The 16,685-nt window shown below is 35.9% G+C and overlaps 1 protein-coding gene across 2 annotated transcripts in view; it reads right to left on the reverse strand.

The window, feature by feature from the left end:
• LOC150084547 (uncharacterized) overlaps nucleotides 1–16,685 on the reverse strand; it is a 133,584-nt gene that overhangs the window by 39,939 nt on the left and 76,960 nt on the right. Inside the window, exon 3 of one of the 2 annotated variants that reach the window (XM_090375309.1) lies at nucleotides 14,670–14,765. In XM_090375309.1, coding sequence (XP_090231435.1) covers nucleotides 14,670–14,765 — 96 coding nt within the window. Of the gene's footprint in view, nucleotides 1–14,586; nucleotides 14,766–16,685 lie in introns of those variants that run through there. The other variant, XM_090375308.1, reaches the window with a different exon arrangement.

The following is a 16,685-nucleotide window of genomic DNA, read 5'->3' on the forward strand; positions in this document are numbered from 1 at the left end:
TGTGTTACTGTTTTGTGGGAGGCTTATTTTTAGTTTGGTTTTAGTAGGGGCAAATTATGCAAAAAGCAAGCTTATACAACATAAGCAAAAAAAAATAACTACTTCCCATATCACTTCCTTGAATTTATTCAAATTTTTATTAATTTAATTTTAATAACTTATTTGAATATACTTTACCTATGTCAACATAACAGTGTACAAGGGAAGCCTTATTTCACTGTATATGGGCATAACAAGTTTCTCCATAGATACAAAAGCAATAAAATCATCGTGTTGGATATGAAGATATTGTCTTCTTCCTGAAGTACATACCTGAAAACTTTAATGTAATAAACAGTCATTTTTGAACTTGTTAAGGGATCATCCACAAGAAACCATGGATTAATAATGAGAGGAATAAGAACAGTGAGACCAGGGATTCTAGTACTAATTAGAATTAAAGACAGCCCCATGAAATGATACATTCTTATGCTAATAGGCCATATAGGATTACAGAAAATAACTGCAGTAAACTACAGCATGGCTGAAGTAACATTCCATTTAAGCAATCTGTCACTCATATGCACAAAGAAATTTATATAGGTAAGGCTGAATCAATAATTTCTAGAGTCATAACCAGAACATACTTAAAGATTAAATGTAGTATAGAAGGGATAATAACAAGAGATTACATACTCAATGCTCCTACAAACATTAATCCAGTACAAAATATGTTATTATGTGCAAGATAATAATTCTGAAGATGAACTGCCCTACACCACTGAAGATGTGGGAACAATGTGGGATGTATTTTTTAAATCAGTAATAAATCCATAAGTTGAGCAAGAGCAGACTACTTCTGCTGATAGACCACAATAATTTAATGTCATTACTAATGTTGTTGTTGTTTGTTATTTAGGAACATTAGCAACTAAGGCCATATTGCTCCAGGAATATGCAGTGGTCATTCTCTGACCTTTCCGCATCCTCTGTATTTTGTGGTGACGGGCTCGAACCCCGGTCTAATTAAGAAGCGTGTGCTACGCACTGCTGCTCTTTCCCACCTGGCTATGGAGGCGCCGCCCATTACTAATGAAGGATACTGAAACACATAATTGCTGGAGGGTCATCATCAGACCAGAATTCTGATGATTGTGAAGACCACATTAATGGTAATAATATGAGTGTTCATGACACACAAGAACTAGACTCTTTCAGTACTAATAGACCTGGAGTAACAAACTACATCAGAGGAGTAACAAGTTAGATTTGAAGGCTACAATCTAAGACCTAGAGATCAACTCAAGTCATGTTGTTTGTGCAAAAAAATAAAGCTAATTAAAAATAAATATTAATTAACACGTTCATGTAAACTGCAAATCACATATTTTCCCTTATGGACAAGTGTATTTTTGAAAAATGCATCCATTCTGGTGGACAGTATCACCCCCGCCTTTGATTTATTTGATTCTAAAATGAAAGTTGGCAGAACTCTGAGCATAATGAGTGCTAGGTTTTGCTTTAAATGAGAATTAATTCCAGTAGACAATCATTTAATGCCATTCTAGTCTAGTTCTTGTGTGTGTGTGTGTGTGGTGACACACACACACAATTGCATATTTTATGTTGTTTATCACAGTTATTTCCCTCACAATGTTAATACTGGAGATTTTCATTATGTTTTATAACTACAGATAATATTAGTCAAAAATTGCGGTGATTCACCAATGGGTTGCTCTGTTTAATGACTGATGTAGAAGTAATTTGCAGAATGATCTTTCCAGTTTCAGCTTATCATTTCTGTGCTACAATATAACATGTTTCTTTCCATTGTTCAAAAACACATTGCTTTTAAAGAGGTTTCATGTTGCTTTTGACACCATGGTAAGAAACTATTAAAGGCCATTTTCAAAACTAAAATAATAATAACGCCTCCCCTCCTTTGTAATTATTCACTGTTCATTCAGGGCATTTTAATTTTCTTAGAAGAAAGTAAAAACAGTTGTTCCCATGTAATAAAAATTGATTATTTCTAGCAACTATTGTGGATATATAATTAGAAGAGGATATTACTTCATTCTCTTATCATATTCATGCATTTCATTGGTGGATCACTCTAGTCACAAGACTATATACTCAGTGACATGTTTGGTTGTTCTTGTCAGTATGTAGTTACTAAACAAGATGTGCTGGTGAAAATATTTTGATTTTTTTTTAAATAAAAAATTTAAATATTTTCCTCTTGCACATCTTATATAAACTACAACTTAGCTATAAAGTGGGGAAAGTGAAAAACACTTTTTTTCTTTAGAAACCAAAAAGCAGGAAATGATATATTACAGCATTTGGTGACTCACTGGTTTGTCACTCTTCCCTTATAACAAGTCTGCACGAGTAGCGCAGTGGCATCATTGCCATCCTCCCCACACCAGGTGGAAAATTCCCAGGTTCGAATCCCATCAATGGCACAAGGAACTTTTATGGGCTTTTTTTCACTCTGTGGCTGAGTGAGTCGGTCTCAGGCATAGATAGCAAGGTTTTTTCCCCAAAAAAATTGGGGTTTTTTGTCCAGCAAAGCAGGCAAATCAACCAGAGAACACACGCAATTTACACACAATACACATGAGTATATGAAATAACTTTCTGGGTGACCCTAATGTAATAGTCTTTTTCCCTTATAACAAGTCACCGCATAATTTATCCACAGGGTGACCCACCAACCAGTGACTTGCCCCATGATAAAATTATCCAGTATTGTAGCATATAAGTTTTTTTGTCCCATTGTCGAAGCATACAATAAGTTTTTAGTGTGGTTAATATGCCTCAGTATCATATCTGTGTGTGTGTGTGTGTGTGTGTGTGTGTGTGTGAGAGAGAGAGAGAGAGAGAATATTTACTAAAAGATAAAAGAGCCACTCTGATTAAATTAAATTTTAATGAGACAGCTACAATGTATGGCAACACATAGATAACTTTTGCTGTGTTTTATTTGTTCACATATAGTGTATGATGAAGTTTGTTTCTATGGGGTCAGTAGAAGAAGATACTAAAAAATTATAATAAAACTATCACATTGCAATATAGATACATGGTTATTTAATCAAGACAGAATTTTTTAGCAGGAGGTAGGAGAGATTTATAGGAAGTTATATATTACTGTAGTTGATTTAGCAAATGAATACCACTGTTGGAATAGGATTAGTTTCATAGAACCAGTTTATTATGTAACGCAGTATCTGTGAATTTTATGCAATATTAAAGGGGCCATTCCTTTGGTTAAACAACTTTGCATTGCTCTGAATTTTATGTTGCATTGGAAAAGATTATATGTAGGTAGGTGATAATACTTGTATTACAATCAGGGGTATGATACTACTGCCAGGTTAATTTGAGCAAGAACTAGAAATACACACCCTTTGGAAACATGTCTGTGGAAGATATCTTTATGTGACAAGGGAACTAAGGGACTTTTTACTGGTTTTGTTTTGTTTTTTTGTGCCAAAGTAACTAAGATATAAGGCATTAGTATAAAGTGTCTATATATTGCATGCATGCAGTCTTTAGTTGGTTTGCTTGTTTTAATAGATTAAAAACTTGAGTTAGTATCAGTAATGGAAAATTTTATAGGAAAGCAAGCTAATTCAGCATAAACCAAAACACTTCTGACATCACCTGTCTGACCTTTCTAATGATTTGTCTAATTTCTCTTTATTATTCAAACAACCCCCTTCCACAGTACCCCTGAAAAAAGTTTGATCAAACAATCAACTACACACTAGCTGAAAGCAAATTCCTGCATGACCATCCTTCCTCAATTTAAATTTATGCATCCTCATGTATGTTGTCTAAGTAACAGAAAGAATACTGTCAGCATTTATCTTACTCAATCCATTCAAAGCCTTAAACACCTCAGTCAGATCTAATGAGAGGTGTCTAATTTTTAAGTGCTGCAGTTTGCAAAACTGAAACCTTTCCTTTTAAGAACACCCTTTTTTTCCTCACAGATCTCAATGCTCTTCTCTGTACTAATTCCAACAGATCTACATTCTTCCTAAAATGAGGCTTCCAGACCTGTATCCAGTACTCAAGTTGTGGCCTAACTATTACCTTACACAGTGAAATAACCACTGAAAAAAGCCCATGAGCTGTCCTAGCATCATGTCTACACTTCCCAGAAAACTTTACATCTGACTGCACAATTACCTCCAAGTCTTTTTTGTCCTCCAGTATCCTCAGTGTTATACCACACAGTCGATATGCGATTCTGGGATAGTGCTGTCCATATGCAATATACCTTGCATTTGTCACTGTGATCTTCTATTCCCACGTTTCTGCCCAAATGCCAAATTTTCCTAGATCTTGTTGCAGTAGCATACCCAGATTACTGTCACCCTACCAACCTCTGTAGCATCTGCAAACTTGGTTATTAAACCTGATATTCTTTCATCATCATTAATAAATATTGAAAACAACAATGGGCCTAGCACTGAACCCTGGAGACTCTACTTCTCTCACCCAACTACCCCTTTATCCATAACAGTAACTTGCCCCTAATGCCACACTGCTCCAATTTGTACAGCAGTCTTTTATGTGCAACAGTATCAAAAGCTTTTCTGAAATCCATGTATATGATGTCAAAGTTATTTTTTCTGCATCAAAGTATCCAATCAGATTAGTCAGACAAGATCATAATTTAACAAGTCCATGCTTTGACTGCCATATAATTGCATTCCTGTCTAGATGGTTCTGCATTACTTCTTTGACCAGTGACTCAGTTATTTTCCCTGGAACAGAAGTAAAGCTTATAGGTCTGTAATTATACACTTCAACCTGTGATCCCCTCCCCACCTCTTGAATTGGTTATACATTTGCATGCCTTCAGTCCATAGGAATCACTCTTGAATCCAAGGATGCTCTCCTCAGGATCATTAACAGTTATAGCATTCATATCTAACAAACCAATGTGATTTTTCTCTTTCCTTCTATTGTTTACATAAGTAGTCGTATGTAAACAGTAGGTGCCATAGACTTCTTGCAATCTGCCTTGGCCTGACTAATCCACTTTGTGACTTGATTGCAGACTATTTTATACCTATCATAAGTTTCTGTAATTTCTAAAGCTGATAATTTACATCCCACACGTTTTTATTCTCTATCACTGTCTGATCCGTTCATCTCACATCCATTCAGGTCTAAACTTTAAACAGTATCTCTTATTGGTATAAAAAGTCCAGTGGCTTCTACAGTAACTTTCCTGAATGTTCCCCATTTAGAATTTGCTGTTAGTAACATCATCAGTTGGTCTCACTGAAAACTGTCTGAGGCCATTGTAACCACCAAAGAGAAGGGCTTTTCCAAAAGGAAAAACCCTTCTCTTTGTCCTTGATAGTAGCTACATCTTTAAGTAATTTCTACATCAGTATACTATGATCACTGCCACTTAGTGATCTTCGATCTGCAGATACTTAATGCATGAAGAGTCACTGCTGATAATCAGGAAGAGTATTACTCTTTTATATTGCCTCTCTAACCCACTGGTGTAGAAAACAGTTATCTAATAAATCCATAAAATTCTTGCTACTGTAAGTAACCAACTCATAAGTTCTGTCAATATCTGGAAAGTTAAATCTCACTTTATAAGACATCCTGATTTACATAAGTAGAGCCATATTACACTTGCTGAGACCAACTAACTCTGCCATGGTGTGAAAATAGTCCAGGAAGTTCTCTACCATTTTGAGCCATTTTTACATGTGTGAATGGGCAGTGCTTAATTCCATGCTGGGTGCAAGGTTCCTCATCACAGAATCTACTTCCAATCCAGTCTTCAATTCTAGTCTCTAAGTTAAAATATGTAGCAAATTCCAAACACTTTTAACCTACATATACATTGGTGTGCAAAATTTAAGGACCAGTCAGGTTTTCACCTGTAGCTTCTCATAGGAGTGGCTTGGATATGGGAAAAGCATACCAAAGGAACCTCGTGAGGCACAAAAATGATGAAGGAAACAACACCGACACAACAATGGAAACATAACGGTATAGAGGGACTTTATTCAAAAATGGCAACATAGCACTGGCTGCCATGATACAGATGCATCACTGCCAAAGATGGAACAAAGGGAAGAGGTGGTCCTCAGTAGGAGATATGGCCACCCCCTTGATGCAGGCTTTGCACCACCATACTTAGAACAATATTGTTGATAAGTTCTTGTGGTAATATCGTCCATTCCTCTGTCAGCACCATCTTCAGCTGGTGAACATTTTCTGGTGGATGTGGACATGCCGCTAGATGTCTCCTCAGAGCATCCCATATGTGTTCGATGGGATTTAGATCAGTCCAGGGAATGGGCAGGCCAATCCATATGAACAATGTCCTCACTTTCCAAAAGCATATCACAGCTGAAGTGCAATGGGGTGTGGCTTTATCATTCATAAAAACGAACTCGGGGCCAATGGCATCTCGGAACAGATGCACATGGGGAAGGATTACCTCAGTACAGTAATGTGCACAGGTTACAGTACTGCCTTCCAGTATCTGGAGTTGTGTACGTCCATCCAAGATAAAGCCTCCCCAGACAAGAACACAATTCGACCGCCATATCGATCCTTTTCAGTGATGTTTGCAGGGTGATACCATGTGCTAACCTCAGATTAGCTGACATCCAGAATCGCTGCTGAGACTGAATCTACTTTCATCAGTAAAGAGTACCTTAAGTAAAGATTTTGTGGTTGTTGTTGTTATGCAAATTTCACGACACAAGGGCAACTATGGTCAATATGTGTTTGTCAGAGTCGCTATGTTCATTTTAATGATTTAAGGATGGATATATCAAAGTGTATTTATTATTCCAAGATGTTTAATATATATAAAGAGCTCACTTAGGTTTGCTTTGTCACCAAGTATATGAAAGAGGGTTAGAGGAGCTTGCAAGTTTGCTAATGATTGGAAGCAAGTGGTTTGAATGGCTGAATAGGATGGACAATCAATCAGGATGTGCCTTACTGTAAGTTGTATCTGACAGACAGAGCAGAGCAGGGGATCTTCTCTTAGAAGTAAATGTTTGTGAGTGAGGAAGGTATGCCCAATGCGCAGTCTTGTCAATATAACTTCCTCCTGTCTATTTGTACGTGAGCTCAAATGCCATGAACATAGATCTTTTTTATTCTGTGGAGTTTATTGCTTGGTTGGTCCCTCCAAAGTTGTTTCCAAATGGAAGTATATTTAGTACGAAATACATCCCTATAATCTGTAAATGGTACAAACTGAAAGTTATCTTGTATATTAAGATCTGTGGCTTGGTCTGCATGATTATTTCCTGGGATTCCAACATGGCTGAGAATCCAACAGATAGACACTTGTTTTCTTGCTTTATGCAAAACTCTGAGTTGTTTTTTGAGATGCTGAATCAAGGAATTTGAGGAATATTTGCTATTCTGTAGAGCAGCTACTGCACTAAGGGAGTCAGTATAGATTAGAACAGGTAGAAGTTGATGCTTGGTAATATCATCCAGTGCTAGTTTAATAGCATATAATTCTGCTGTGAAAATACTGGAAACACGAGGCAAGGAGACAGATATATATTCTGGTAAAACTAATGCGGCACCTACAGAGTTGTTCGATTGAACCATCTGTGTAAATCTGATGACTGTTTCTATTTTCAAAACTGTGCAGTGCGTGGAGCTTCTGTATAACGATTGGAGAGATCTCTTTTTCATTCCTGTTTGTAAGATGTGATATGGATAAAGGCACAGTTGGAATCCAAGGAGGTTCTGAGTTTATATCTACTGCAGAAATGTGCTGGAAATGTATTTCCCAAACTTGAGCTAAGTGTCTGAGACCTGTTGGTTTATTTTCATTTGGCTTGTAATCATAATTACTCGTCCATAGTGGATCGTGAATAATGGACCAATTTGGATGTGATGGCTGACTGTATATTTTTGCCGCATACATGCACAGTATGATTATTTCCTGGGAGCAGGAAATAATCATACTGTGCATGTATGATCATAATCATAATCATAATCTCGTCGAAGGTGCAGCGGGGTTTCTGATGCATCTGCATACAGGCTGTAAATTAGTGAAGTTCTAAATGCTCCTAGAGCTATATGGAGAGCATTATGGTGAACAGTATCTAGGCGATGTAACGTGCTCCTTGCTTCAGCAAGGAGCACATTAACAGCTGATTTTTTTCTCAGATATTCTATATCTATTATTTTTAGTCCATGCTTCTATTTTGTTTATGGATAATTGGAGTTGTCATTCAATCAAGTTCATGCTTTGTGATTGAAATGAAATGGAAAGATCATCTGCGTACATATATATTTCCAGTGAAGGTGGTATAACCTTCGTGATATTGTTCCCCCGCAGCGCAAACAGAGTTGCACTTAATACTGAGCCCTGGGGGACCCCTTCCTGTTGTGTATATATTGTAGATAAACAGCCTTTATATCGTACCTGAATGTCAGTAAGGAATTTTTCTATAAATTGTGGAAATTGTCCTCTGTCTAACTGAAATAGATCTCGTAGGATTCCGAATCTCCATGTTGTGTCAAAAGCTTTTTCAAAATCTAGATTTACCATCACCATATGCTGCTTTCTTATAAATGAGTTTCTAATATTTGTTTCAACTTTGACATGTAGATCAAGTATTGATCTATTTTTCCTAAATCCAAATTGGTGGGGTGATAAAACATTCTCTTTTTCCAGCAACCACATAAGTCTATTGTGCATCCAGACAATCAGAGTTTAGGTGTTGTATCATAGTATAATAAATGCCATCGGGACCTGGTGTGCTATTAGGCAATTTTGTAATGATTTTAAGTAATTCCTCTTTTAGGAATGGTAGATTATAGGAATGAGATGTCTTGGTAGAGAAATTCAACTTACTCTGTTCAACTTGCTCTTTATATTTTTGAAAGTCAGTGCTGTAGCTTGTAACTGCTGATGTAGAAGCAAAAGATTCAGCCAGAATTTCTGATATCTCGTCTGTTGTAGAAACGTCCTGCCCTTTCCAATGGAAAATTGGAGATTGTATGCTTGAATATCTTCCACTTAAAATCTAAATTTTTTTCCATACCAAACAGACTCGAGTTCCTAGTAAGTGTGGAGGCAAACATGATCCAAGAATTTTTCTTTGCCTTCTTCTGACTTCTCCTCACTTCGGCTTTTTTATATGCAATCAAATTGAGGGTAGTTGGATATTTCCGGAATCTATTCCATGCACAATTTTGTTTTGTTTTTGCTGTTGCACATTCTGCATTCCACCAAGAGTTGTACTGGCTTTCCTTGCCCTACTTATTTGGGGTATTATAACTTTTGAAGCTTTTAGCAGTTGATCGTTGATATATATATGACAGCATCATCTATTGGCAGGATTTCTATTAATTGCTTATCCAGCTTGATTAATTGCATATATTTACTCCAATTAGCTTTTTTAAAATTCCACACTGTTCTAGTTTCTACTGTAAGAGTCGATTGTGTCTGTATGGAACATACTATCGGAAAATGATCACTGTTGTAAGGATCACTTAATACGAACCATTATATATTGATGGCAAACATATTATTAAGTCTATTGCAGAAGTGATACCTGTATTAAAACTGATATAAGTGTGAGATCTGGTATTCAGTAAATTCAGCTGTTGATCATCTAGGAAAGTTTCGATTAAGTTACCTCTACTCTCTGTGTGAGAAGATCCCCACAGATGATAATGGGCATTCATATCTCCCATAAGATAATAGGGAGGTAGAAGCTGCATAGTAAGATTGCTTAATTCCGATCTGGAGAGAGGAATATTTGGTGGAAGATAAAGGGACGAGATTGTGATAAAAATTCCGATGGCTATTCTCACTGCTACTGCTTCGAAGTTGGTTTTTAATGTTGTTTGCTTAGCTGATATATTAGTATTCACCAAAATTGCCACTCCTCCTTTGGAAGTTCTGTTATCATTTCTGTCTCTCCGGAAAGTGTATAATTTTGAAATGTGGGTGAAGTGTTAGATGGGTCTCCTGAAGGCAAATGCAGACCTGTTTATACTGTTGAATAATATCTTTTATTTCATTGATTTTTCCACGTAAACCATGACAGTTCCATTGTATAATAATATGTTGCATTATTTAGGTCTCGGAACTATTTGTTGAATCTGACTGCACTTTTGAGTTTTTTCGTTTATCATATTTGGGGCTGTCTTTTTTCGGAAAATTAGGTCGAGGTGTATCAATATCTTCTGCAGGGTGTAGTTCTAGTACGTTCTCTCTCTTTCTCTGTTCATCAGTATCCATTTCGTCTATGTTTGTTTGTTTGTTTCTGTTCACACGGTTTACTAGATGCTGTTTGCTTTGTTTTTGAAGATGTTACTTCTGATTTCTGCTTTCCAGGCACGGAAGTATCTTGCTCTTTAGCACTGGATGTTTCTTGTGAAGCTGTTTTTGTCATCAATATTACTTTACTCCAGTCTATAATTTGATTTAGAGGTATTACTACCTCCGTTTGAGTGACTATAGTTTGCTGTTGTTTCACTGCTGAAGCATAGGAACGTGAAGGTTTGGCTGCAAGTATCTGTTTTCTTGCTTCTGGATAAGACATTTTATTTTCTACTTTGTATTTTTGAATTTGCTTTCCCAATACCCACATTTCGCATGTCTTCGAAAAAGCAGGGCGATTTCCGTGACAGTTTGGACAGCGTGGTGTAGAGAAAGTACAGTTTGCTTGATTGTGTTCTTTCGATCCACAGAGTGGACAGATGGGATCACTGCGACATGTCGCCTGAGAGTGCCCGTATCGCTGACAGTTGTAACACCTTATTGGATTCTGTATATATGGTCGGATTTTGAAATTTAAATATCCTGCTTTAACTGAGTGGGGAAGAGAAGAATTGTTAAAGGTGAGAATAACTGATCGGGTTGGAGTGAGAATTCCGTCTTTCTTCATCATTATCCTCCTAACATGTATCACTTGTTCTGTTAGCTCGTGCAGTAATTCTTCCTCTGAAACATCAAAAGGTCCCATTTGGTAATAACACCTTTCAATGTATTCAGGGAATTATATGGGGTAATTTCAACTGGCAGTCCTGCAAAAGTTTTTGTTTTTAGCAATTTCTCAGATTGATGACTTAGTGAGGTTTCTACTAAGAAATCACCTGATTGTAATCATTTTATCATTTCTGGTGAGGCGCCTCCGTAGCCAGGTGGGAAGGAGCAGCAGTGCGCAGCACACGCTTCTTGATTAGACTGGGGTTTGAGCCCGTCACCACCAAATAAGGAGGATGCGGAAAGGTCAGGGAATGACCACCGCATATCCCGGAGCAATATGGCCTTAGTTGCTAATGCTCCTAAAAACCAAATAACAAACAAACAACAATTTCTAGTGATCCAACCATGGATTCTATAGTCTTCTGAACTAAGAAAGGAGATAATTTCCCAATGGGTTGTGTTGATAACGAATGTATCACCAAAAAGAAAGGAACAGTAGGCTGAGAGCTGTTGATTTTCATTCTCTTAGCCTGAGACATGTTCAGCTGTAAGTCATCAGATTTATTGGAGTTAACTTTCTCCAATCTTGTGTTGTTAGTTTTTTGGTCCATTTTAAACTCCTTTTAGTCCTGGGTGGTGTCTTTTCACCCAGGTCCAGCCCCGCCACGGGGAGGCAGGAGTAGTGCCACCAAGTGGCCAAGCAAGTAAAATAGAAGGTTAGTACACAGAAAAGTTAAGAAAGGTTACTTTGCTTTCTGAAACTTCTTCCTTATGCTTTAAGAAAGAGACCTCTTATTATATATTTGAATAATGGAAGAAAAAAAGTGTGAACTCAAAGGGAAAAGCTTATCTCTCTAATATAATCACAGTAGAAGTCGCAGGGAAGATCGCTTGGCCTCAAGATTCCCTTGGCACCCGGGGCCATTTTGTGGTTGTAACCTTTAGAAATAGTGTTGGTCTAAGTTTTGCACACCAGTGTAATATGACTGAAGATCAACCTACCCACAAAGCTAAGATCACAGATAAAAATGAATAAAACTGTATTTATAAAGTAAAAAGTATAAAGAATTTAGCATGATTAGATAACTATAACCTATTTTCTCTTTTCTCAAAAATAATTATCAATTTATCTGTCACAAAGTCAGCATAATATATAAAATTAATTTGTTACAAGTTCTATATTATGCAAACAAAAATTGCTTAATGCATGTTAAAATTTTATTAATATTTCTTTAATTACCTTTTAGACAAGTAGCTTTGTGATATATTTTTGTCTATTTTGTTATGTTTCTTTTGTAAATAAAAAGTTTTTTTTTTAACTTTGTTTTCACATTCAATGCATGGGGCTTGCCATGTTATTGTATACAGAGTTTGTATACTTTTTGTATATTTATTTTTTTTTATACCTCTGAGTGCCAAAATGGCAATGCTGATATATTGCAACAGACCAAGTTTGGATTTGCACCATAATCTTTGTAAGGGAACTGGGGATAGGTACATAAATTGAATCTTACAATTTACATCTATCAAGCAAACCATATGCATAATTTTACATTTTTTGTATTTCTATTTTTAAAGAGAATTGTTACATTTTACAGACTATGTAATCAATATTGTTTTATTTTTTCTCCAAAGAACTAGACTTATGAGAAATCTCTGTAATCTGCAAATTGCATGTATTACTTTTAGTTGTCTATTTTGCTATATGAAAAATCCTACATTATGAAGGCGAAAATCATACAACTTTTGCCTTTTATTGCAAACAGGCAATCTGGCAGGATGGGCAGGTCGGATTGTCCATAGAATACACAGTTTAAAGACACAATAACTGGAGCCTCATAACCTAGCAGTTCTTTGGCAACAGCTGTTGCCAATGTGAAAAATAGCCCGTAAAAATTCCTTGCATCTTGATTAGAGTCAAACCCCATGCATTTTCCACACCATATGAAAAGACAGAAGATCAGAATCACAGTGCTTTCTGTGAAGACTGAAATTAATGTCAGAAAAGAATGAAATAGGATTAATATGATACAGTATGAAGTATGACTGATTTAATCTTGGCTTGGGTGGGCTTGAAATAGGATTAATATAATATGGTGTGACTGATTTAATCTTGGCTTGGGAACATGCATATGCATGGGCTTGTTATGTAGAATTACCATTTCTCCCCTCTACAAATATAGGGACAAAACGTTTTCAACATAAAGAATATGGAAAATAATCGTATACCATTCCTTATTTCTGGGAATAGAATAAAATGATAATAATTATTATTAAATAAATGAAATAATGAATTTATTTAATTAATAATTAAACAAATGAATTTAGTCATATTATAATGCTAATTAATAATTTTAATTTTAATATTAATTAAATTTTAAAATAAAATGGATACATAATTATTAAATTATATGCAGCGAGGATGATTTTCCTGTTCTTTCTTATAATTTTTGCAGAAATTTGGATTTAAATTGCTTAATGAATGCAACGCTTTTTTCATTGCACAGGCAAACAAACTTTGCCTGCACACTGTACTTTTTTTTTTTTTTTTTTTTTTATGAAAACCCCAAACACGAAAGGTATCAAAACCTATAGTACTTAGTACCATGCATGGGTTGAAGGAGAAGTATGGGGGGAGGGGGATGCCAGAAACTTTGCTCTAGAAACTAAACATGGGTTTCACCACTTCAAGCCTCCAATAAGCAAAGTGGTGGCGTTTCACCGGTTGATGAAAGTCATCTACCACCTATAACTGAACTACTTTCTAAAAAATGACATCACAAAAATCTTCCATTTATTTAAAAGATGAGACAAAGGCTAAATAGCAGATGAAATTTTTTTGCAATAATTTTACCTCTTAAAGGTTAATCTACCCACTTTAGTTTCAAACAAATGTACACTGAGTGGCCATTTATTAGCAACACTTACCTAATAGTGATTAGGTAAGTGTTCTTAATAAATTCAGAGCACTTTAGTCCTCAGAACAGTCTGGGTTCTTTGTAGTATGGACTCAATGACTTTGAAAGTGTTCCACAGGAATGCTGGTCCACATTGACTCAATTGTTTTCCACAGATGTTGCAAATTATGGTTGTGGATCTCTACTACAAAGAGCTCTTCCCACGTTATCCCTGGTGCTCGAGTGGACTAAGATCTGGTGACTGTGTAGACCATTGCAGCAGGCTGAATCACCTTCATGTTCCTAGAGCCAGTTCTAGGCTTCTACCAGGAATGGTTCCATGTCATGATTATAACAATTTTCTCGACACTATATGTAAGCCGAACAAAAACAATGTCTTTTGTTGAGGACTTTATTTAAATGACATCATATGTAAATGTACTTTCTAGATTTCAGAAAACATAAAGTGTAATATTAAAAATTATGTGAAATGAAAGAAAGATAATCCAAAAAAACAGAATAAAATTATAATTAGATTTTTGCATTATTGGAATGTCATATGTATGAAGTTGCAAAGACTTCCTTTTGAGTCTGCTTAGAGATGGCATGTCTGTTAGTTTCTTCTCAATCTTTGCATTTCTGTGAACCACACTTCTTTATGCAACATTACTACACACTTAGTTATGAATATTTATATTTAATTTAGTTATTTAAATATGTCATCAGTTTGTTGCTCTTAATATTGTATGATTAAGTTTGAGTCTTAGTTGTACAACCCAGAATTTTGCTGTTAAGAGAAGCAAAGTTTATTTTCTCACCGCTTTCAGTAATGCAGTATGATCCACCAAAAAATAATGGAAACCTTGTAGCTTCCATCAGCCAGCAGAGATTTTTATTACAACTTATTGGATTTCCTAAAATAATAAGAAAATGGTTTGTCTTTGTATTTTTGCATATATTTTAATTACATAAGTCCATTTTTATAAGACCACAAAATAAAAATTGTTTTGTAATATAAGTTTTATAACAAAACACAAAAATATATAAAAATTGAATCTCTTTTATAAATTGTAATTTATCTGCAAATAAATTGTAATTTATCTGCAAATAAATTATAATTAACTTTCTCTGGAACTTTTAGCATTAACATTAGTAGAGGCATATGATACAAGAAAGCAAGCTTATATAGCATCAGACAAAAAAAAAAAAAAAAAACAAACCTTCCCATTTCACCCACCCATTAACTAGAAATGTTTTTCTAGTTCTGCCTTGAATTCATTTAAGCTGTCAACTTCTACAACAGATGAAAGTTTGTACCAGCAATCAACAATCTACTGGCTAAAGGCAAATTTAGTATTAGTATTAGTACTAGTAATGGCCTCATGGTGAAAGAAAGCCTATGGCTTATGATGCACCAGCAAAAAAAAAAAAAAAAAAAAAACCGAATAAAACAATGATAAAAAAATAATAATAATAATTAATAAAAGAAAAGGAAATTGACCTATCATCCTATGCACTTCCCTCACCCGAAGGTACTATCCAGATGACCTTAGAATTTCCCCAAACTGTCAGCCTCTACCACCCATGAAGGCAACTTATTCCAGTAATTTATAACTCGCTGGCTAAAATAAAACTTCCTGCAGTCCAATCTAAACATTTCCCCCGTAACTTGAATTTATGTCCCCTAGTTCTAGCATCATTTATAATCTTGAAAATTTTGTCCTCATTCATTTTACTGATGCCTCTCAGAGCCTTAAACACCTCAATCAAATCTCCTTTAAGGTGTCTAGTTTCCAAACTCTGCAACCTACATATTCTAAGTCTTTTTTTCATAAGGATGCCCTTTTGCTGATCTCACCAGGCGAGTTACCCGTCTTTGCACCCTTTCAAGAAGCTCGATGTCTTTCTTTAGGTGCGGTCACCATACTTGAACACAGTATTCCAAGTGTGGTCTAACAAAAGCCTTATATAATGGGATTATCATGTCCCTGCCTCTACTTGCAAAAGTTCAATAGATCATCGATAAGATACTATGGGCCTTCCTTGCAACCTGTTTACAATGCTCAGAGAATTTCATGTCGGGCCATATGGTAACACCTAAGTCCCTTTCCTCCAGTACTGGGTTTAGTTGAACTCCACCAAGTGAATAAGTTATTTTGGGATTACTGTTTCCTAGGTGTAATACCTTACACTTTGTTGGATTAAAGCATAGCTGCCATTTTTCTGACCATTCCTGAAGTCTATCTAGGTCTCTCTGAAGAAGCTCAACTTGACAGTGATCATTAACCACTCTACCAATTTTAACATCTGCAAATTTAGACATCACGTCCTCCATCTCTTCATCGATATCGTTTACGAAAATTAAAAACAACGGTGGTATTAATACTGATCCTTGGGGAACCCCACTTCTTACATCAACCCAATCTGAGGAACAGCCATTTATCACAACCCTCTGCCTCCTGCCCTGAAGCCATTCTGCTATCCATCTAAGGATTTTCCCAGTGATTCCAACCTGTTCCAGCTTATAAAGCAACTGCTTATGTGGGACTGAGTCAAAAGCTTTGCTGAAATCTAAATAAACAATGTCGAAATTATTTCCTAAATCCAGCTCGTGAGTGACCCTTTGGAAATAGCGAACCAGATTTGTTAAACATGATTTTCCCTTTACAAAACCATGCTGAGTATCCTTGAGAATTTCAATTCGATCCAAATGATCCTGAATTCCACCCTTGATCATTGCCCCCATGATTTTCCCTACCACTGAAGTCAGACTGACAGGTCGATAATTTACCACTTCACTCTTAGAGCCCCCTTATGTATGGGAGATACACTGG

Source organism: Mastigoproctus giganteus, chromosome 6, assembly GCF_048544385.1.
Source record: "Mastigoproctus giganteus isolate SK-2022 chromosome 6, ASM4854438v1, whole genome shotgun sequence".
NCBI classification, from domain to species: domain Eukaryota; kingdom Metazoa; phylum Arthropoda; class Arachnida; order Uropygi; family Thelyphonidae; genus Mastigoproctus; species Mastigoproctus giganteus.